This window comes from Styela clava, chromosome 1 (assembly GCF_964204865.1).
Source record: "Styela clava chromosome 1, kaStyClav1.hap1.2, whole genome shotgun sequence".
Lineage (NCBI taxonomy): Eukaryota > Metazoa > Chordata > Ascidiacea > Stolidobranchia > Styelidae > Styela > Styela clava.
This window is the reverse complement of record NC_135250.1, coordinates 26,103,089-26,126,388: the sequence shown is the minus strand read 5'-3', so window position 1 is coordinate 26,126,388 and position 23,300 is coordinate 26,103,089. Positions and strand designations below refer to the sequence as shown.

Here is a 23,300-nt window from a genome sequence, read left to right as displayed (position 1 = left end):
TAAAGCGTCTATTGTACGACTGAGAATACAATTGTCCGAAACGGAAGATCCACTAATGCGTATCGTGCGTTATTTTGGTAGAAATAAAAATAGGCAATTTAACTCAATCCTCAGTATAAAACTGAATGACTTTTGCATGAAATTGGTGTTCCTAATTTATTAATTAGGTAAAAAAAAAAGTGCAAACAAGATGGCAAAAGAAATCAAACTCAAGTATAAGAAAGAAATGGAAATGCAGAGACTAAAACTGGGTATGATGAACTATTACATGAAAAATTTCGCCTTAGAAGAGGGATGTCAAACTCGCGGCCCGCGGGCCGCATACGCGCCTATGCAACTTTCATTGCGGCCCTCGAACGCTTAAAAACAAATGTAAGATTTTGTAAGATTTTATTTATCTAAATGAAGTACATTGTTCAAATATTTTAAAGTGAAAATCGATTATTCACACAGAAAACGACAATTTACTTCAGGAATTGAATGAAACGCAAAGTACATGGAGAAAGTGGCATTCTTGAAGAAAATGGGAGTTGCAATATATTTGCATTTCTCAAAATTCTAAAGCACATTATTAAATTGGTCACATTTCCATCAGTACAATGAAAGAATCAATATAGGTAGACATTATCACAATAAGCTCAGCAGTCAATATGACAAATTTAAAGATCGATTTCGAACAGAAGTGTTTGTATGTTAATATATTTATACAACTACCTAAAATTGATATCAATCATAACTCAAGCGTTTCAATGCCACGTAAAGGTAGGAAATGTCGCGAAATGTGACGGGGAATGTCTGATCTGAAAAGTCAGTCATTTGTTTGTTTACTGATCTATACATACAATGATAAACCTAATATTTTTGCATTACTGAAATAAATCAAACATTCACAACGATCCAGATTAACCGATGATCATGTGACCTCGGTAATTAGAGTTGGTAGTGTAAAATCATTTCAGCCTGATATTAATAAGCTAGTGGCAAAAAAGAGATGCCAAACGTCAGGACATATTGAATAAAAAGACATGGAGTTTATCTGTAGTATTCTTGTAAATTTTAGGATTATATATTTAGATTAAGTCATTTTAGTGTATGTATTATTCTTTTTTATCAAAGCTTTGTTCAAAAATGTTTTGGATAGTTGTACATAAAAATTTATGATTTTTTGTAATAAATACAGTAAATTGCAATAATAGTAAATTCGAAAATTAATATGTGAAAGTATTTAAAATTTAGGAAAATCCTAAAACTTCATTCGGCTGTTTAATTGGATTACAATATATGTCACAACGTACATCTATCTAAAAATATGCTTCAAGTATGCATTACTGTTTGAGGCCATTTGCACAATTCCCATAATGCAATGCGGCCCTTAAAAACCCAGGAGTTAGACACCGCTGCACTAGAATATGTGCATGTAAATGATGTAATGAACTACAAACGTAAAAATGGCTACAAATTAGGTATGGAACACACAATGGAAAGGTTAAAAATTTTTGCTCAAGATCAAATTAAAATAATAACAAAAAATAAAACTGAGAAATAATATTAATTTACAATAAATATTTAAACTATGAAATATGTGGAATTAGTAATTTCAATTAACCGAATCAAATAATGCTGAGAAATATTACAACATATGTTGAAAACGGCATAGTTAATCATAGAAACATTAGGATAAAAAAGACAACAGATTCTAACTTTAAAGTTATTTTTTAATTTTGAGCTGAAATATTATTTTCAAATTTTTCTTGTTACTATGGGATTTTATTCTTATGAAATTTAAGATTCAGTGCTAAATTTATATCGCCTAATAAATTAAAATATTTTTATCGAACATTAGCAATTATATTCATTAGAGAAATATTGTTATCTTAAGTCGTAGTAGAGCATAAGACCATAAATACTATGTGTTGCTTCTTATTCAGAAAAAAGAGGCTTGAAATTTTCCTGGAATGCACAAAACGTTTTACAAAAAACCAGTGATTGATCAAAAATAATATAGTTTTTAATTATAATATCACAAAATCAATGCAAAACCGATAACGATGTTTCTATCTTATTGCTGATCAATAAATAGCTCGAATGAATCTACCAATAAACATCCGCATGTTGGCGCTATTATATCAAAGTTGGCATAATTCAAATGAAACAACTATCCTAAGAAATGAGTTTGAGTTTTGATCAGAAGGCAATCAACTTTTTAGTAAATAATTTTTAGTATCTTTTTGATTCAATGCAAAAAATAACAGTCTGGCTTGATAGAAAAATTCTTCGTGTAATTATTGTGAAGCTTTTATTCGCGTAAAAAATGCATTTTAGATCAAAATCTAATGCTAATGCTTGAAGTTAATATTAATGTCGTTGATTGATTTTTTAAATATTTTCAAATGCTGTGTATTCCAATTGCAATTATACATTTTCAGTTTTTGAACTTTGCATTGATGGACAATATCACTGATTGCAAACAATCCTTCTTGTCCCATTAATAAGACGTTGTTCCAGCTTAGATCCAATCTCTTTATCTGAAAAGTTGAAAAATAAACACGTTTAATATTGATGGTTACAATAGTGTACTCCCGTAGTATGTGTACCATGTTAGGGCTAGGCCATAATTTTATTCCGATTTCCCTTATTCTAGTTCTATTGCGAGTTCGGGGACTGTCTGGGTTAGCTAAGTGAGGGCCATAGACTGGCGCGATAGATCAAGATTTGAGAGATGTTGGTTTTGCAAGTCAAAAAAATGGTGAAAGGAAACCTTGCGACATAAAGTAAATCGGGTATGTGTGCCAACGCAGAATGTTTGCAGTTCCCAACAATTACAATTGATAACTAGATTTTAATATTTTTTAAAAGCAAAAAGAGTGACCGTCGTATCTGGGACTGGGCATTTTGAATCAAATATCGAATCTAATTACAAATCATTTTCATCGGTTCAGACATAAATTACGAATTGCAGTTATATTATTTCTATATGAATTCCAGACCTCGTTTTTGATAGATATTTTTCAAAACCCTGTTCTGACATCTGGATTTTTAATTTCTAGTGAAGTATTGTTAAAACATGTTTCTCATCGTGTTTGACAATTTATTGAACTGCCTAGAGTGATAGATTTTATGTTTCCAAATATTCCAGGTATTTGAAAATGTCCAGTGTTTATCGATCGACGACCAACATGGGTTTTACTTATCGAAATAATTGATTTTAAAAATTAATGTCTGACAAACTTACCTCGATATCTCGCGTGTTCTCTTGAAAAGCTCTTAGATCATATGCTGTCACGTCGCATTCTTGAGCACTAACTTTTTTGATCTGACATTGTGAAACAACGAGGCCAAATTCGGCGAAGCCATCAGTACCCAGATTTTTGTTACCGCTGATAACTAGAGTGTCCATCTGATAATATGTCGAGAGAAATTAAAAATTTATTCAAAAATAAAACTATTAACTTTGACTATCGTTATGCAAGTCCATTGATAATAAAAAAATCATGGATATAGAAAAAGTATGAACATCAGATGGCACACAACCATATTACGAGCAATGCTCTATTGACTTATAATAACAGTGAAATAAAATTATAATACTACAAACTTGGAGACTGATTTTAAACAATATTTTTTTTTGATAAGTACACCTAACAAGATATGTACAAGATATATCGTTCTTATCACTTGATACGTGAAAAAAATATGAAATCCTAATTTGCACTTAGAGTTGTAATATAATTTTTAACATTAAATAAATTATGGATATTTTATAAACATGTTTTTTATGTGCTAAGTAATCCACAGGTTTATTTTACTGATACCACCGACAAATCAAATAAATGACCATGTGTCACCTTTGCATTGCGAGTATTTTCCTTGAAAGCTTTTATTTCTCTTGCTGTAAGATTGCATTCGCAAGCATTAAGTTTCCTTACTTGACATTGTGAAGTGACCAAACCAATTTCTCCAAAACCAACTTTTCCGAGGTCGGTATTTCCGCCGATTAGCAGTTCGTCGAACTATTGAAAAATGTTATCTTGTTTACATTGCGTCCGAAATTAATTTAATCACGAGATTATAAAGATATTGAAAATTGAAAGGTTTATTTGTTCAGTTGAAAGTAACTTGTTTGCAATCTAAACTAAAGCGATGTCGTCAAAAATAACGCGGTGGAAGGAAGAGGAATTCTAGCTGGTGACTTGATTGATCAAACAAAACATTTAACTCGAGAGTATTATTGAATAAACGAATGACAAGTATGGATATAAATGGAAGGGGGCTATCAATAACATGGTTGATATATTAGTATAGGTTATTTTTCATTTGTTCATATTACATTCAAGGAAGGTTGAGAAATATACTTAATACAAAGTTATAAAAAAACATCAAAAAAATTTTTACCGTTGCATTTTTAGTGTTTTCCCTGAAAGTTTTAATTCCTTCCGCTGTTAAATTACATTCCCAGGCAGAAAGAACTTTAGTCTGAGTCAGAGAAGCGACTGATCCAACTTCACCAAAGCCATTAGTTCCTAGTCTTTTGTTACCACTAACATTCAGTTCCATTAGCTGAAAAGAAATAAAATTATTCGAATTCCATAAAATGTGAACGTGGGTCTTTGTACTTCAAACGCAGGATATAATTAATAAAACTGTCACATACCATATTCTAGTTCAAGAGAGTTTCCATTTATTGCTATATTTTTATTTCGACTTGTGCCATTCATTTGATATACCCCAGGGGATAACTTGGTGGATTTTAAATTTATTCCATGAACAATGTCATTGATTAAGAATAGATATATTAATTAATAAAGACATTACGGGTGAAGCAATGTGGAAAAAAACATTGGTTACCGTGAGTATGTTGTAACATGCCATTGTGCAGACGCAGCTCTGTGTGGTATTTTGGAAAACAAAAATCCCCTTAAACTAATTATATAATAAATATTCATTTCAAACAATATCAATTTATAGAAATTGCTATGGCAAATTATGGCGCAATATACCATACCGTACCATAGGTGTTGCCATTTTCGTTTGCTAATATTACCTCGTAAATAACCATCCTGTTTTACCTTTAACAAATGATTTGTTTTACCTTATAAAACAATCATTTGTCCACATTGCATATAATCTTGTGAGACATATACGAATAACGATGAGTTAATATTTCAAAATATATCCTTTACAATTAAGACTAAGGAATTATAAGATAAATTTTAGAAAATAATTAAATAAATAATAAATATTTAATCCGTGATTTTATAATGTTTCAGATTATCAAGACAACATTAACCGTTTTCGATTGACGTATAAATTTCAATATCATTGTTCAAATCTGAAAATGTCATTTTAAATGCAAACCTTTATATCAGAGATATTTTGTCTCAATGACTCCACTTCCGTTGATGTCAAATTGCATTCTCGAGCCTGAAGAACTTTTGGTTGACATCGCGAAACGATTGATCCAATTTTAGCAAAACCAGCAGGGCCAAGATTTTTTACGCCACTGATATCAAATATATTTACCTAGAGAAAATAGGATATTTTGAAATTATGGTAAAAATAAATTTCACAGTTTTGAAAAATATGAAATACTTTTTGATTCTATCTTCATCATAACACATGTATGAATGAATATAAAATCTAAATTGTAGTGTTCTCACTTTGCCCAATACTTTCAATTCGAAAATTGTGGAAACTATATTTTCATTTGCTTCAAAGATATTCCATCGATCCATGAATAGTTCTTCGACTTCTCTGTATTTTGCAAATGAGGCGATTGCATAATACAGTTCAGAGGTCATTGCACCATTAAATCGAACATCCAATGTGTGAATCTGAAATTTCAAAATACATTTTTTGGTATTCGTTACCTGAGAAGCTTTAATATTTCAAAAACTTGCCTTCTGATACTGAAAAGTAGGCAGTAAATTCGGAAAATATAAAAGTAATGTTTTATCATACGGGAAGTCTTAAAATAGTGACAAAATTTGAATATGCACTAAAGGTTGACACGTATAAGAGATAATTTAGATATTTTGCAAATCGATTAACCATTATATTAGAGATCAAAGTTTATAAAAAAATTCATTCAACGTGTTTGGAACCTTAAAATGATAATAAATTACATTTCCAATACAATAGGTTAAAATATTATGATTTTGTCACATTGTTAATTTTATCAAACTTATCGAATAAATGAAATAGGAAATATTGATGACTTAGGGGCCTTCTAAACGTCTGCTTAAAAAGACACTTACAACATTATGCAATTATTCATTTTAATATTTTAATTAATTATTGATTTTATGAAAATGGCTTTATTGGATAAATTTCATTTATTTATTTTGCGCTTTCCTTATCATAAATCAGAAATTTGTATTGGATTAAAAAACAAAACAATGATTTCAATAACCTTTGATCCGGAGTGTTGTTGCATTTCTCGAAATCCGTTCACCGTTAGTTCGCAATATTGCATGGTGAGTTTACAAATATCAATATGTGATAGGAAAGCACTGAAAGCACTACAATATTCATTGTACATTGTATTCCCACTGATGTCCAATTCTGTTACCTGCATGATTATAGGGCAATTCAGTCATATTTTTGAATTTCTATGCTGTGAAACGAAAAATCCTTACAAATATAAAACAACAACAGAATAAATCGTAACAAAATCTTCAAAAAACTTTTTTAGAATGTAATAAATGTTAATTTTTTCTCCTCGGTTACTCAAATAATGATGCTTTTATGTTTATTCACAATTACCTTTAATTCTGAACCAATTAAATTCTTTTCCATTCTTCGAAATAGCTCACCAGTAAGGCCGCATTTAGCAAGACGGAGTAGATCTAGTTGCCTACATTGCCGCATCACAGATGACATTGCATAGATTCCTTCTTCAGTTAAGGAAGCGCCGTAAAAATCAATTCTTTTGACGGCTGAGCGGATTAGGCTGACGTCATTGGCTTCATATAAGGTTCCAAAAAGGTTCAACTGCTGGTATGGCAACTTACTTTTGCCTATCTGTGTTTTCAGGAATGCTCTCAAGATATTTTTTTTTTCTTCGTATCTTGCCACTGACATATTATATGAAAATGCATACGTAAAACGTTTTTTAGATTCAATTTGCAAAAAATAAAACAGTTATTATGCCGTGTCTCAAAAATGCCGCGTCACTCATGCCTCACTTTTGCTCAATACTTTTGTACATGGTGGCCCATAAATTAAACGGAACCCATAAATTAATGATTAATTTCTACAAAATTCGTTAGGTTTTGTTTGTGATTCAACCCATGTTTGTGCACGTTTGTATCCCAAAGTATAAGGAATCTAAGACGATTTGCTCAAAAGTTATGTTCCGATAAATGTTTCAAATCTCCCCCGAAGCATAGCAGACAGAATTGCATGCGTTGCAAAATTGTCAAATCACTCACACACTTATAATCCTCTATGAAGATATTTTGATTTTTGTTTCAATTGCTGTTTTGTGTTTACCAATTGTTTGGGAATTGTTCTGAAACACACCATCCTTCGAATTCCCTCACAGATAAAAATCAGATAGATTCAAATCTAACGAATGTGGTGCTCACTCAAAGTCACACTTACTGCTGATCAAAACTTTTCTTAATCACTCTATTTTCTAGTGATTTTCTATGTGGACGGGCTCCCTGTTTTGCTGGAACTTATCAATAAACTCCTGTACCTTGCCCAAATGATGTCCAGCACTTTTACAGTATCATAATGTTCCATTTTATTTAAACCAATATGAGCCAAATATGCAATGTTTGGAAATGGATTCCCATGCTGCTCACTATACTTTTTAGAAGGTGTTGTATCCAGGTAATCAAAAAATTGGCCATTCAATTAACCAGACAGCAGAAAGGGCACTTCGTCAGAAAACTAAATTGGGGATTGACTATTTTTCTAAGCGGATACAAGTTTGTCTTCTATGCCTGAGAGGAGATTTGAAATTGTTTTCAGATAGATCATAATTTTTGTGTGAACATCCTAGCTCCCTAAAATTTTTCGGTCACATTTCTAAACAAGCAGTTCAAGTATGAACAAAAACAAATATTTTAATCCATTTCCAATAATCAATCAATGTATTTATGAGTTCCTTTTTTGTGGGGAAGGAGAGAGACACTCTGTTCTTTGTTCATACTTGTCCCAATCCTCAACACCTTTACGAATTACATAAATTGTTGAAGAAAGGATTGACGTGAGAATCGTGCAACTGAATAGGTCATTTTTGATCTCTAATTCTATAAGATATAGTAAGACCCTTACAAATTTATTGATTGAGACAAGTTGCACAACTGTGGACCACGTTGGAAAAATTTGAAAACAATTAGATTGAGGGAAACATATTTGATAAGTTATTCGATTGGTGAACAATTGGGAGAAATGATAGACAAGCGTGACACAAACAAAACAAGAATGACTCGACAATTTTGAGACAACCGTCAATAACTGTTGGAAGCTGATTACAAATAGAGATCATCTGAGAAAAGAAGATAGCGAGGACAACAGCATCATTACTACATTGAACGATACATTTTTGTAATAAAACGAGTCAAAGAAGCCTTATTTGATATCGATAATAAAATGATTTTTTGAACAAGTTACTTCATTAAAAATTTAACTTATGTGACATTTGAAAATACAGGAAGATTAATTGAACAACATAGCAGTATCTGGTAGCTTGGATATTTTAATCAGCAGGTAATGTTGGAATAACTTACCATCAGAAAAATCTTGTATAAATTTCTGTTCAATATCTGGATTTAGAACTGCTCCACCCAATAAACGCAGAACAACGCCCCAATGATCAGCACGCATATTATTTGTAATAAATGCATGAAATTTGCTGGGCTCCATGTCTGCTATATAAAGAGCAGTTAACACTTCTTGTAAGATTTGATGACTGAAAAACATCAGGTGGTCTCCCTCCATTAGACGTTGGTTTATCGTGTTGTTTCCGGGTACTTTTATGATAATGTCGCGAACTTCCTCTGAATGGATTTTAACTTTTCTGAGATCCTTTATATTGAAAATGACTCGTTTTTCTTGCGTGCCTTCGAACGACATTTTCATCAATCTTCGAAGAATTTCTACAATTTGTTTTTCCAATGTGTGGCCTGATCGCATAAATATGTGGAGTATTTGTAGTATTACTTCTGTGATTGTATTTGGTGGATTTTCAGGGTTGAATTTGTGAACGATTGCATTAAAAATTAGGAAAAGTGGAACAGAAGAGAACGAAACAAGAGCCGGGGATTGAAGGACTAATTTTTCCCACGTTTGTTCTCCGTTTTCACCCACCACTGCTATGAACAATCTTTTGATGTCGTTTGAATTCAAACCAGCAAGGGCGATTATCAACGAGGGGCGCAGTTCACAAGAAAGGGACGCAATTCGATGCTCGCGTGAAGAAATAACAATGGTCATATCTGGAAAAAGTTTTCGTGCTATGAAATTGAACATAATTGTGCCAGTGCCAGATTTATCATTGTATTCCATGTTGTTATGTACTCCGTGGAGACTCCAAGTTGCCTGATCTAAACCATCAAGAAGAAGAATACAACGTGACTGGTGTTTTTTCACCCACTCATAGCCTCCCTCTAAATCTTGGCGCGAAAGCTCAGAATTATTTCCGCCGAAAAGTAAGTCGCATGGACTTATAGCTTCATCTCGACCGTTTCCTTTAAAACTCAAGATATCTTTGATGCTCATGTGATGTATAAATAAAAAGAAATATTTCAATTTTTTCCTCTTATGAAGAGAAGTATTAGCTAATGGTTTACGTGAACTATCTTCAATAGAGAAGGTTTCAGCCAAAGAATTCTCAGAAGTTAAATTTTCTGAAGTGGCTATCGAATGAGAAAAAGTTTCAACAGAGGGCGTCTTAGTAGAAACATTATCATCAGTAGATTCTTCGTTTATTATGAACAAGTTTCCATTTTTGTCTTGCTGTAATTCGTAAACAACTTGAACAAGTCGTTTCATGGTCGTGGTTTTCCCGCTGCCTGCTTGTCCAATCAAAGCAATTCGATTGAGGTCTTTTTTTGCTAATTCCATTACAAGGTCACGAAGAGAAATAAAACTACCAACTTCTACATCGTTTGCTTTAAGTGAAAGACTAGATTCAATTTTGTATTCTGTCACACCAGGAGCCATTTCTCCCTTGTAGAAGTCATCCAATTTTCTAATTTGAGGATTAACTATGAAATCTGGCTCTTGTAGTTTTTGTTCTTTATAACTTCCTGTTATATTCACTTCGGTTTGCTGCAACGTTCGTTTGTTGAAGTAATCAACAAATTTTTTTGCGTGTATTCCTAAATTTTAAAGTACTTGTCTGTATACATCATGTTATCTTATACCTGTGGTTCCCAACCACTGTGCCGCGCAATGATCATGGGTGTGCCGCGAAGAGATTTCCTTTTTAAATTTATTTTGAGTGATTCTAATTTCCAATAGACAGTTCAAAGTTCTTATATCGACTTACAAATGCGCGTGTTAACTTAAATCATTAATGAAAGAAACTGCGAGTAAACTAGTTGTATGTGCGCGCGTAAGACAATCGATGCCGATACTCCACATAATTTTTTTTGGATGGGAGACTTGGATATTGCCAACCAAAAACACCACGCCGTGTATTGATAGTTAAAAGTATTCTTTCAATACCATTCTAAATATTAGCATGTCATTTTACTATTCATATATCAAGTAACTAGGCCGCTTTGCCTGGGCACGGAATTCGCGAGTTACTAAACCGATCCGAAGAATTCCACGAATTACTCCACTGGTCTTGCTAACAAACAGAAACGACAAATTTGAGATGTCGTAAATGGGTATTGTTTCAAATTTTAAATTGTTTTTGCATAAAACTCACCAATGTCTTTGCCAGGTTCTTATTCCGTATTTAACGAAAATAAAACAGCCACGATAGAAAAGTAAAATCATGAGAGGTTCAACCAAGGTCTTTCTAACTATCCACAATCTGGCGTCAAAAATGGTCATATTGTTATCTTAAAATTGGGACAAATCATTTATAAACGGTGGAGAGCAAGTTCAAAGCTGACGCAAAAGATAATAATCAGAATAAAAGTCAATCCACTCCTATCTCTCGATAACATATCTCTCCGATATGAACGCAGAGTTCTCGCAGGAATATAAAGCCAAACTCCGACGTTCGCCGTTGCGTAAGTATTGGTCCTTGTAAAAAAGAGGACCGGTGGAAATAGCACACCAATATTAGAATGTCTACAGTTCTGGATGACTGTTGTATATATACTAAAAATACCCGATATCCGTCAATTTGTTAAAAATATTTGAATTATTAGATTCGATAAAAATATTCTATTTTGCCCACCCTTGCAATCTGTAATCACGCTAGTATTCCGACGAAACGCGTTGTAGGTCAAACCCTGATGCAATGAAAATTAATATTAAATTCAGTAAATTACACTACTTTACGGAAGTGTCGTAGAATTGACGATCATTTTATATCCATAACACCTATTCCAATTCGCTTGCAAGTGCCGACCATAACACTATTGAATGATTTCGAAACTTATTAAATCTTAACAAACAAGATTAGGTTGCATTTACGTGAAAAAATTCCCCTTATATGATGTTCTTTGTTTATTATTATCTTATAGCAAAATGGATTTATGAATAGAAAATGTTCATGCTCTGTGATAGGTATGCCGCAATTATTCAAAATGCTCAATAGTGTGCGTCGACATAAATAGGTTGGGAACCACTGTATTATACAATGTTATTACAATCTATGCCAGACACAACCAAAATGATTAATCGAGAAGGTTGTAAGATGAGCTTATTTTTGTAAATTTATACTTGCAAAATCAAAGTTGATCTAGGCTAAATTATCTATAACTATTTGCTTCTATCTACAAAATATTGTAAAATGTATAAAATTCCATAAGCATTGAACAAAACATTTCAGTTTACCTTTGAAGACCTTTTTATAAATTTTCCTCGATAATCCTGGAGAGTAGGTAAGAGTAAGGTAGTTAGAAGCCATTAATGTACTGTAATTCAATACTCGCGAGTCAAGTTCAGTCACGGGTCATCTAAGTCTAGAGTCAAGTCTGTGTTTCTGAAAATTCTAAACTTTGAGTTCTGAGGCGAACAAGTCATTTCAAGTCATTGAGTAAGTTTGAGTTTTCTAAAAAGGAGAGTCCTGTCTACTAATTGACTCGAGCCTGCCAACTCTTGCAATTACCTGTTCTAATATCTGATTTTAATTCAAACTAAAAAATGGTTCAATCAACATCAATAATCATGAGTACAAGTATGGTTAATCATTCATTTTATGGTACTCCCGATATATCTGTACGAAGTTAGGATTAGGCCACAACTTATTTTGATTTTCCGTATTTTAGTTTTCTTTCGATATCGGGGACTGTCCGTGTATGCCAAATGAAGATCCCATGCCCATAGGTTTCAGTCCCTTTACACAATTTGATCTTAAATAGGCGAACAAAATTAGTTCCCTCTTTATTGGTACACATACTTCTGGAGCGACATTTACAAGGAAAAAACTAGAAAATTTATGTCGTATGTTTTCAAGGTTATTATATTTTAGAGTGTCAGATTTGCAAATTTTTGCTCATATCAAAATTCATTTTATTTCACAAATTTTTAAACCCGATCTTGAATCACATCTTTCTTATTAGCTTACTGTGACTAAAATTAGTTGAAATATATTCCGACCTACTTAACATACGCAATTTACGACAGCACAATTTCTTTGGTAGTAGAAAGCAAAGAGTTTTATTTTATAACTACCATAAATATTAAATTTTAACCCCGCCGTTTGAGAAAGTATTTTTTTTTAAATAATCATCATACTAAATATTTACATAACATTTGCAAATTGATGTATCTATTTTGTATTAAAAAATTGTTGCATACGTTCTTGCCGGTATCAAGAACATTCTTTTACCAAAAAATTACAATCTAAAATTAAAAATATAAACTAGACAAGGCGTTTTAGTTCGAATAAATTAGTTCAAATTCGATAGTGTTATTCATATCATTATCCTCTCATTCATATTATTTTAATAATACTATAAAACAAAATTGAATATTATAAAAATAATTTTCAAAAACAAAACTTATGATAGATAAAAAATCGAGTATGGTTATAGTTATGTTTCCAACTTTTCTTTTATATATTACACAATTTTTGTCGATGTTATTTATTCTAATTTTTTTGGGTAACTTATTCTGTTTGCAATGATAAAAAAATATTTGACAATCTCAATCAGTATACATAATTGATTCCTCGCAGCTTCAGCATAATTAAAAAATTCAAAACATAAATATTTATTCTGAACAAACCTGACGAAACTTTATCTTTATATACGGTGCAAGGACAACCATCAGCGTCAGACAATGATTTAGTAGAGTCTTCGTCAAACGATTTCTCTCGCGAGGTCGCACCTACAACAAAACTTCAAATACTAGATATCAGTATAAAGATATTTATTCAAAGAACTCAATATTACACCAATTGTAATATCATAAAAGCTATTGGCGCTCCCGTAGTATGTGCACCAAGATGGTGGACACTGCAACGTATCATGTGTACCGGGATAAGTTTAAGACATAATTTTCCTCATTTAGGCCCTTTTACGAGTTCGGGCACTAGCCAAGTGACTTCCGCCATATTTGCACCTGCAATTATGGCCTAACTCTAACTTGGTACGCATACTACGTTCTGTTGTCCGCCATCTTGGCTCACTTACTACATGAGTACCAAGGTTGTCATTGAAAATTGTTGATTTATTTTTTTAGAAATATCTTACTATATCACGTATGAAAACCCTGCGAGAGTTCACTAACACTCTCATGGTTAAAATGATTATATGTGACAGGATTACTGATTGGCCTTACTTCGCCAAGCACCCAAAGGGGTCTTGCAAGGTCACAAGATGAACTTTTTTCTTGCCCACCTAATTTGATAATTTTTAAAATCCATGCAACTGTCAGTTTTGTTTCTTTTGCTTTATGATGATGTAATAATGTGTTATTTATGCGCATGCAAAATCTAGGATAAGCCTGAGGCGAAAGGCGAAATAAGATAAGCATTAGTAACCACACGCGTTAAAAGAGTTATTAGTGTACTATGTTAACGTTGTTGATGTTTCCTCGAGCATCGATTTTCTTGTTTATAGCCGTAACAATGTCCAATCGACAGTAAGTAAACAAGTCGTAACAATTGCAATTTGTGCAGTCGATTGTGCAGACACTCCCTTTCATCAGAAACGTATTTGTAAACATTGCCTCGTTTTCGTGTCTTTTTGTATTACTTGTGAGTTTTCAATTGTGTTTCCAATAATAGTTTTAAATCAAATAACTTAACTGTCATTATGGCTTTCGGGAAATTTTAGTATAACTAGAAATTAATATCACAAACTCTGCGACAGACTAGCCTAAAATTAGTTATCGGTACCGTGGTTCAATGTTTTGAATAAAAACAGTTTTGAACACATGAGCCAGTTTGTAAACGTCAACACTCCAAAACACTCTCAAAATAAGCGTTCTGAATTTTAAAATGGTAAGTTATATATATAGGGAGAATGCTTCAGGGGGCAAGGGTCGGTAACGTCAATATAACTGTTAGAAACTGCATTTCTTATTGCTGAAAATATACATATATTCATTTGCACTTTTTCATTTTTAAACTGTATTTTCAACCTGGTGTTTGTAAGCAAGTCAGAAGGTATTGGTAGTATTTAAATTATAAAGACATTGAGAAAGCCAAGTCGACAAATGAATTTTTTATTAGCTTATTTGAAATTTTTGGGGAACCATTCCTTGAACATTAGTATGGTCTATGACGTTAAATATGACAGTTAAGGGACAATGGTTTATGGAACATTCGCTGTGACTTCCTGTGGTTTTTGAAGTATACATTTCACGATGGCATAGTAATAGTATGTGGCGAAATGAAGCCGAAATGACATATCAATTTTGAATGCGCGACATGGATATTGCCAATGATTTGTTCAAACTTTTCAAAAGTAGTAATAATGAATTTAAGATCTAGAAAGTTTTCACAGTGCTCATTAGTTAGTCAAATAACACTTAACGTCGAATCACGTATCATATTCTCTGTTCAAATAATGTTGTTGATTTTGACTGGAAAATGTTTGCTGCTTCATTTTATCTTCGTGGGTAAACAAAATATCGTGACTACTTCCACGACATCTGAATACCGAAATCGTCCTCCGCTCCTCTCATTAACGATTGGGCCAAATTTTCTAAGCAAATATTCGCAATGTTTTGTTCAATTTAATAATTAATGTGCTGGTATGAAATTGGAGCTTTATGGCTTAGCAAAGTTCCGTTTCAATTTTGTATTAGTATTCAAACCTGAGTAATTTAATTTGAGAGGGAAGGGGAATGAGTTACAGATTCATTTTACGAGATAATGAACTGCGCCATAAATACCACTATCACTCGCTTTGTGTCTGGTCATACCATGTAATGTAATGAACTGAGTGTATGTTAGGTATGAAACTTACGTACCTGATGATAAAAATGATGATCCTTGTGCATATTCACGAAAATCACCAGAAATCACTCCCGAGGAAGTATCTGGTTGTACTTGTTGCTGACCATGGGGGTGTGGTCCAACTAAAAAATATATGGGTAATATATTGAAAACGTTCAAGATGACATTTTTGAGCAATTCTAAACTATATTTCAATTTGATTCAAAAGAATACCAAAGTCTATTCGACAAAATTTGGATTTTGATTTAGGCTGTTAAAATTGTAATACACATCCCACCTTCTTAATTTAAAACACAAATCATGTAACGAAATTCCAATTTCAATCCTTCACATCTATATACACGGAAGGTGTGTTAACAGAGGCATCGTATGTTATATTCTTTTGTCATATATGCTACCCATTAGGATTTTGATAACGAACACTCATTTTTTTATATTTAGCTATAGGTAATATTACATTGAATATGTCATATTTTCAGAAATTTTAGGCCGATATATTTATCAATTCTAAACTTTGCATATTAGGTAATTAGAACCAAAACTGTGAAAAATTCTATACAGTTTCAACTTTTTCGTGTTTGTTAAGTGTTAATATAAATATTACGTCAGATATGGGTTAAACGTTGAAATTAGAAAGACAAAATATTCAAAAATATATTACCATGGATGTGCTGTACGAATTGATCCGTGTGAACATGATTAATCTGATCGGCAATAATTCTTTGGGTGGAAATTTGACCAATTTCAGAATGGCTGATGTTTGTCTCTGAAAATATATTGTTAGAATATTAGATATTCAATTAAAACTTACAAGAGAGAGGCAAGTGGGGTGCATTATTGGTACTCCAGTAGTACGTGTACCAGGTTAGGGTTATGCAATATTTTGATTTTCCTTATTTTACTTCTAATACGAGTCGGAGACTGTCTGTGTTAGCCAAGTGAATACACGCCCTGCTCATGGTAATCAGTCACTGTACACAACTTGATGTAAAGTAAGCGAAAAAAATTAGTTTCCTCCATATTGGTACACATACTTCTGGAGCGCGCATTATTACCTATATCCGACACCACATAATTACATAAGAAAAAATGAGAACAATACAAAACATATGACTGAAATTGCGTTACTAGAGTCGTCTATTTAATTAACATACACAACTTTTCATCACTCATAAGATGAAATTGCAAAAAAATATTGACTAGTTTAAATTAATAGATAAGTATACAATCTTTTATTTGCGCCCACGAGTACATTTTCATATACATTTTTTTGATTTATTACTAAAACTTTCCACGTATGACTTTTTCGGATAATATGACATATCAGAAGTAACCATATATTATACCATGAACATTGACGATAGTTTGTTGCTCATCTTGTTGAACCTGGTTTTCCATTTCGCAGACCAACAAACAATCTGTTAATAAATAAAAAATTCAAATTTATGGAATACGGTAGTTCCGGTTGAAAAATGCTAATGTAAATTAACTGGAAGTTGAATATGCATTGTTTTTGTTTTCTGATGCAGAAAAATAAGTGAATATTATATTTAAATGTTCTTTTACATGAGTGCCGCATATAACAATTTTTTTAAGCGTGTTGAAATATCAATTTTTTACTACGTTTCCGGCTTCGTTTGAAATTTGATATACAATGAACAAGAATAAAAATAGATAGAAAATTGACGTTGAGAGGGAGGCACGAATTGTGATTATGTACATGAACTACGTAATGCATTGCTTTCAAACATATTTTTGTAATAATTTTATTTTAATCATGACAAATTTTATTTTAACTTCGCCATCATTACAATTACAAAATGTAAATGCGTAGTCAATTAAAAAAACGTGGTTCATCAAAGTGCTAACTAACATTCCATCTAGTCCATATTTTAATTTTTAAATATGTATAAATGTAAACAATATAATGTTTTATCTTACTTCACTTTTTTTTTGAAATCTCCATGTTTTGTTCACCGTAACATCTTCTAATTTCTAGTCTACAATAGCTGATTGTTAAATCCGATATTATCCTGTTCACGCTTGCGACGCTTTGTATATATCCTTCAAGTAGTTAGGAATATAAAGATAAAAACTATTAAGAAAAATAACATTAAATTGAATAGTACTGAAAAACTCACTATCTGGATTTTTCATTTCGAATTAGAGCGAGGCAGTATAAGTGGAGAAAGTTTTACTGTTTATGAATTGCAAAATTTTAACTATACGCTTTTTTCCGTTAGATGGTCTATTTTGCTTCAATTATTTCAATCAATTAATTATTCAATCAATTAATCATTCAATTATTTTGCTTCAATTATACTTATAAAATGTAAAATCCAAAGATTCCGACGAATAATACTTCAATATTCCACCACTAGATTTTATAATTTTTTAAAACTCGACTTCAGTTTTACTTTTAGAGTGTGCCTGGAATACCAGCTAAAAATGACCCAATTTCGGATTTTCACTGAAATAAACTATGCAATTAAGAGTGCCGGTGCACACTAACACAAATTTATTTCTTTAACGTTTCGTCTGACCAAAATCAGACAAGCAGTTTTGAACAATGACAAGAAGAAAACAATTAAAAAAATTATATAAATAGATTTTTGAATTAGTGTACAGCAGGACTTTTGTGAATATTTTCACTACAAAGTTGAGATTTTAAAAGATTGAAAAGACCTCCCAAAAGCTCATATATTCCTAGTTTGCTTAAATATTGAGATTAACTCTAAAACTAACAAGAAACATTCAATCCTGTTACTAAATACTAAAGCAGAATAGATTCATGGTAAATTCCGATAGTAATAAACGTCAGTTTACGACGACTTGTGCAAAAATAATACTTCAGGTCAAATATAAATCGTACAAATCGTAAATTAATTGTAAAATTGTAAATAAAAGTGTACTTGTTGGAGCAAATGTTATTTAAATAAACGATTGTCAGTGTACCGTAAATAAAGAAAAACTACAATTACGATTGTTCTCTAATGGCGGTTGATATATCCATTGCTATTTCTAATTGTGCAAGGCGGCGAGGATCTTGAATACTGGCATTCAATAGAACTGCAAACTGATAAGCACTAGTCAAATAGTGACATAACCTATTTCGTAACAAATGTGATTATATATAATGCTGTCGTGACAGTTTTTTGTTGACAAAGGGTAAATGATTGACACCAAAGATTAAATTGTTTGCACAAAGTCGAAATAAATTGACGTTTATTACTGAATCGGAATTTACCAGCAATCTAGATTGTTATAACTTTTAATAACATAATTCAATTATTCCTGTTAGAAAGATGCATTTTTTAAATTTAAAAATCATAAATATTTTATTTTCTGCTTCACCAAACGTAAATTGGAAAAATAATCATGTTGGTTCCAAAATTAGTTTAATATTCGCAAAACCTTTTTTTAAATCTTTTTCTATTTGTTATGGTTATGAAATGAAATATGTTTCTCTGATGGACAAATTGCAAACTGACTACTCAAAAACTGTATGATGATCTGTATGTTGTATCAATCTGATATGCACATTGATAAGTATCTGAGTTTAATAGTGGCCTAATTTTTGGAACGTCAAGCAAAATATTTATGGCCTATTCATTTTAACCAGAAATTGTTTTTGTACGTATTATTTCAGTTGTTGCAAAATGCATGTTACGGCATAATATAATCACAATAAATTGCCTATCATTCCTTTTAATAACGTCGAGTCATTTAATTTTTTCTCATAATTTGTCACTTGCTTAATCGAAGTATCAGCTCGAATAACTACCATCAATTTCGTTAACTCTTCCAAAACCTCTTATTCTACTCAAAATACCTTTACAGGTAGTAGCATTCTCTCACTAATCCTTCCGTCTCATTTAAACATCCCATTTATTGCCATGGTAACATTGTATCATGTAAAGCTATTTTACCAACTTCGATCCTCTATCGCCATCTACCTGATAATAAACTGTATATAGCTCTTTTAAAGGAAACCGACTAGTCGAAAGAGGTTACAACGTTTACTCTAACCTATAACTCACTGGACACAAAACGTGTAAGGCATTTTGCTAAATTATTGTTGTTCTTGTAGCTGTTGTTGTTGTAGTTGAACATAATCTTTTTTACATCGCGTTTTGATACGAATTACCGATTTTCATATTTAGAAACATGAAATACTGACTGATACGAATTTCCGATTTTCATATTTAGAAACATGAAATACTGACTCGCGCAAGGTTTTAATTTATTGAACACTGGTTTAGACAATCTTTCGGACTGTCACTCCAAATTTGTAATTTTGAATGACTGAAAAGAACTTCCAATAACTTTTATATTCATATTTCGTTAAATATTGAGATAAACTATAAAACTAACATGAATCATTGAATCCTGATACGCAATATTAAAGCAGAATAGATTTATGGTAAATTCTGATTAAGTAATAAACGTCAGTTTAAGTCGACTTGTGTAAACAACAATACCCCAGGTAAATTATGAATCGAACAAATCGGATATTAGTTTTAAAATTGTATATAAAAGTGTACTTGTTGGCGCAAATGTCATTCAAATAAACGATTGTTTGTGTACCGTAAATGAAAACCCCTACAATTACGATTGAATTCTAATGGCGGTTGATATATCCATTGCTATTTCTAATTGTGCAAGGCGGCGAGGTTCTTGAATACTGTCACTTACAAGAACAAAAAACTGGTGAACACTAGACGAAAGGTGACATAACCTATTTCGTAACAAATGTGATAAGATATAATGCTGTAGTGACTGTATTTTGTTAACGAAAGCGTAATGATTGGCACGAGAGACTCAAGTGTTTGCACAAAGTAGAAGTAAATTGACGTTTATTACTTAATCGGAATTTATCAGCAATCTATATTGCTTTAACTTTTAATGACATTTTTCAATGATTCCTGTTACAAAGGCGCATTTTTTAAATTTAAAAAACAGTTTTATTTTATATTCTGCTTCCCCAAACATAAATTGAAGAAATTAACATGTTTGTTCCAAAAATAGCTTCACATACGCCAAATATTTTATTATTAATTTTTTTTTAATTTGTTATGGTTATGAAATGAAATATCTTTCTCTGATGGACGAATTGCAAACTGAACACACACAGACTGTATGATGATCTGTATGCTGTATCGATCTGATATACACATATACATTGATAAGCATCTGAGTTTAATAGTGGCCAGATTTTGCGGGACTTCAAACAATTTCTCATAAGGTTTTATTATATTTATGTCCTATTCATTTTAGCTGAAAATTGATTTTGTAGGTGTTGCAAAATACTTGCTACGGCATAATAATATCACAAAGAATTGCCTAACATCCGTCGAGTCATTTTATTCTTTCTTACAAAATGTCACTTGCTAGTTCACAGTATAATTTGAACTAACTACAACCAATTTCGTTAACTGTTCCAAAACATCTTATTCTACTCAAAATAGTTTTACATGTGGTAGCATTCTCTCACTAATCTTTCCGTCTCTTCTAAACACATCCCATTTGTTGCCATGGTAACACTGCAGCATATCAAGCTTTTTCGACAACTTCAATCCTCTAGCGCCACCTACCTACTAATAAGAAAACGACTTGTCGTGTTGTCGATAGAAATTACAACGTTTACTCTAACTTATAACTCACTAGACACAAAATGTGTGAGGCATTTTGTTAAATTATTGTTGTTATTTTTGCTGTTGTTGTTCTACTTGATCATAATTTTTTTTACATCACGTTTTGATAAGAGTTTCCGATTTTCATATTTAGAAACCTGAAATACTTACTTGCGCAAGGTTTTAATTTAATGAACAGTAGTTGAATTGCAAACTGACCACTCACAAACTGTATGATGATCTGTATGCTGTATCAATCTGATATACACATTGATAAGTATCTGAGTTTAATAGTGGCCTAATTTTGTGGGACATCAAACAATTTGCCATTTCATTATACTTATGGCAAATTTATTTTAACCATAAAATTGATTTTGTACGTAAGGCTTTAGTTGTTGTAAATTAAAAGTACATGAGAGTATGGTAATATCACAATAAAATGCCTATAATTCATTTTTTTCCTTCAAGTTGTTGCTTGCTAATTCGGTGTATCACCTCGAATCACTATCTCCAATTTACTTGTTTAAAACCTATCATTCTTCTCACAATAGTCTTACAGGTAGTAGCATTGTCTTACTAATCCTTCCCGTCTCTTATAAATACATTCCATTTGTTGCCATGGTAACATTGTAACATGTTAACCTATTTCAACAACCTCAATACTCTAGCGCCACTTACTTGTTCATAAACTTTAAAGTAGCTCTTTTGAAGAACTCAAAAAGTTTTGTCGACAGAGATTACAAGTAGATTCAACATCTAATTCGCTAGACACAAAATGTATGTATGAATCATTTTTCTAAATTATTGTGGCTCTAGTTGTTGTAGTTGTTGTTTGTAAACAGACTATTTCAACTGATGGATTCATCGATTATTAATATTTAGTATCTAAAATTGTTAAATCACAAGGTTAGTAGCTTTTATTTTCTCTTCTAAAGTCGATTTTGTGCGACTTTGGTATCATTTATTCTTACCCTTCAGTGCGGTGGAATCGTATAAAATTTCCCGATCCTGCTCTCGTATTACATCAAGAACCGGTTCTTGCCTTCTATGCCGAGCTATTTTTGTTTTCCCCATGAGTTTTTGGGTTACCATAATTCTGGTTTAAGAATTTGTGATATTTGTAAACAAAAATCTGAAATACAGACCCGTACACGGGATTAAATTGATAACTTTTGTTTAGACATTTTTTTCATAGAAGTTATAATTACGACTCCGCATAAAGTAAAACTGATTCTGGGTTGCCGACTGCTGGACCGTAACACTGTTAACAGTCTGTGAATCCATGAAAAAATTCAAATTTAGTATTTTTGAACTACCTTCGATCTGCGGTCTATATATAATATGAATAGCCGACCGTGAGCAAAGTGACTTGTGGCAAATTTGCAATGGTTTATAATGGCCCGGTGCAGGAATACTTGGAATATGTATAATTGCAAGTATTTTTTTTATTATTATCTGCATCCAGACACTTTAAATATTTAGAACATAAATTTCATAAAAATTTGATATTTTTATTTACCTAATAAATACACAGAATTAAACAGCGAATGCTTAATGCTGCTGAAAACCCACCCCCAGCTAATGCTGAAAACCAAAACCAGCCACAGGTTAATGCTGCTGAAAACCCACCCCCAGCTAATGCTGAAAACCAAAACCAGCCACAGGTTAATGCTGCTGAAAACCCACCCCCAGCTAATGCTGAAAACCAAAACCAGCCACAGGTTAATGCTGCTGAAAACCCACCCCCAGCTAATGCTGAAAACCAAAACCAGCCACAGGTTAATGCTGCTGAAAACCCACCCCCAGCTAATGCTGAAAACCAAAACCAGTCACAGGTTAATGCTGCTGAAAATCCACCCCCAGCTAATGCTGAAAACCAAAACCAGCCACAGGTTAATGCTGCTGAAAACCCACCCCTAGCTAATGCTGAAAACCAAAATCAGCCACAGGTTAATGCTGCTGAAAACCCACCCCCAGCTAATGCTGAAAACCAAAACCAGCCACAGGTTAATGCTGCTGAAAACCCACCCCCAGCTAATGCTGAAAACCAAAACCAGCCACAGGTTAATGCTGCTGAAAATCCACCCCCAGCTAATGCTGAAAACCAAAACCAGCCACAGGTT

General features: G+C 32.3%; 1 protein-coding gene across 1 annotated transcript; it reads right to left on the bottom strand.

The window, feature by feature from the left end:
• Positions 1 to 254: 254 nt before the first annotated feature.
• On the bottom strand, positions 255 to 17,634 carry LOC120326500 (uncharacterized). Its single transcript, XM_039392813.2, has 15 exons — positions 17,486 to 17,634; positions 16,891 to 16,962; positions 16,206 to 16,310; positions 15,559 to 15,666; positions 13,366 to 13,467; positions 11,971 to 12,006; positions 8,739 to 10,331; positions 6,763 to 7,073; positions 6,410 to 6,568; positions 5,658 to 5,831; positions 5,356 to 5,520; positions 4,393 to 4,557; positions 3,846 to 4,010; positions 3,233 to 3,397; positions 255 to 2,525 (listed from the first exon to the last, which is right to left on the bottom strand). Exons 2-15 carry the CDS (start codon positions 16,940 to 16,942, stop codon positions 2,337 to 2,339), a joined length of 3,489 nt encoding a protein of 1,162 aa, XP_039248747.2. The 5' UTR covers positions 16,943 to 16,962; positions 17,486 to 17,634; the 3' UTR covers positions 255 to 2,336.
• Positions 17,635 to 23,300: the final 5,666 nt, after the last annotated feature.

Coding starts and splice junctions, on each gene's coding strand:
- LOC120326500 (XM_039392813.2), bottom strand. CDS start 16,942: ATGGAAAACCAGGTTCAACAAGATGAGCAACAAACTATCGTCAATGTT. Junction 12,007..13,365: donor TAAAGATAAAGTTTCGTCAG/GTTTGTTCAGAA, acceptor CCTACTCTCCAG/GATTATCGAGGAAAATTTAT. Junction 5,832..6,409: donor AACAACACTCCGGATCAAAG/GTTATTGAAATC, acceptor TTGAAATTTCAG/ATTCACACATTGGATGTTCG.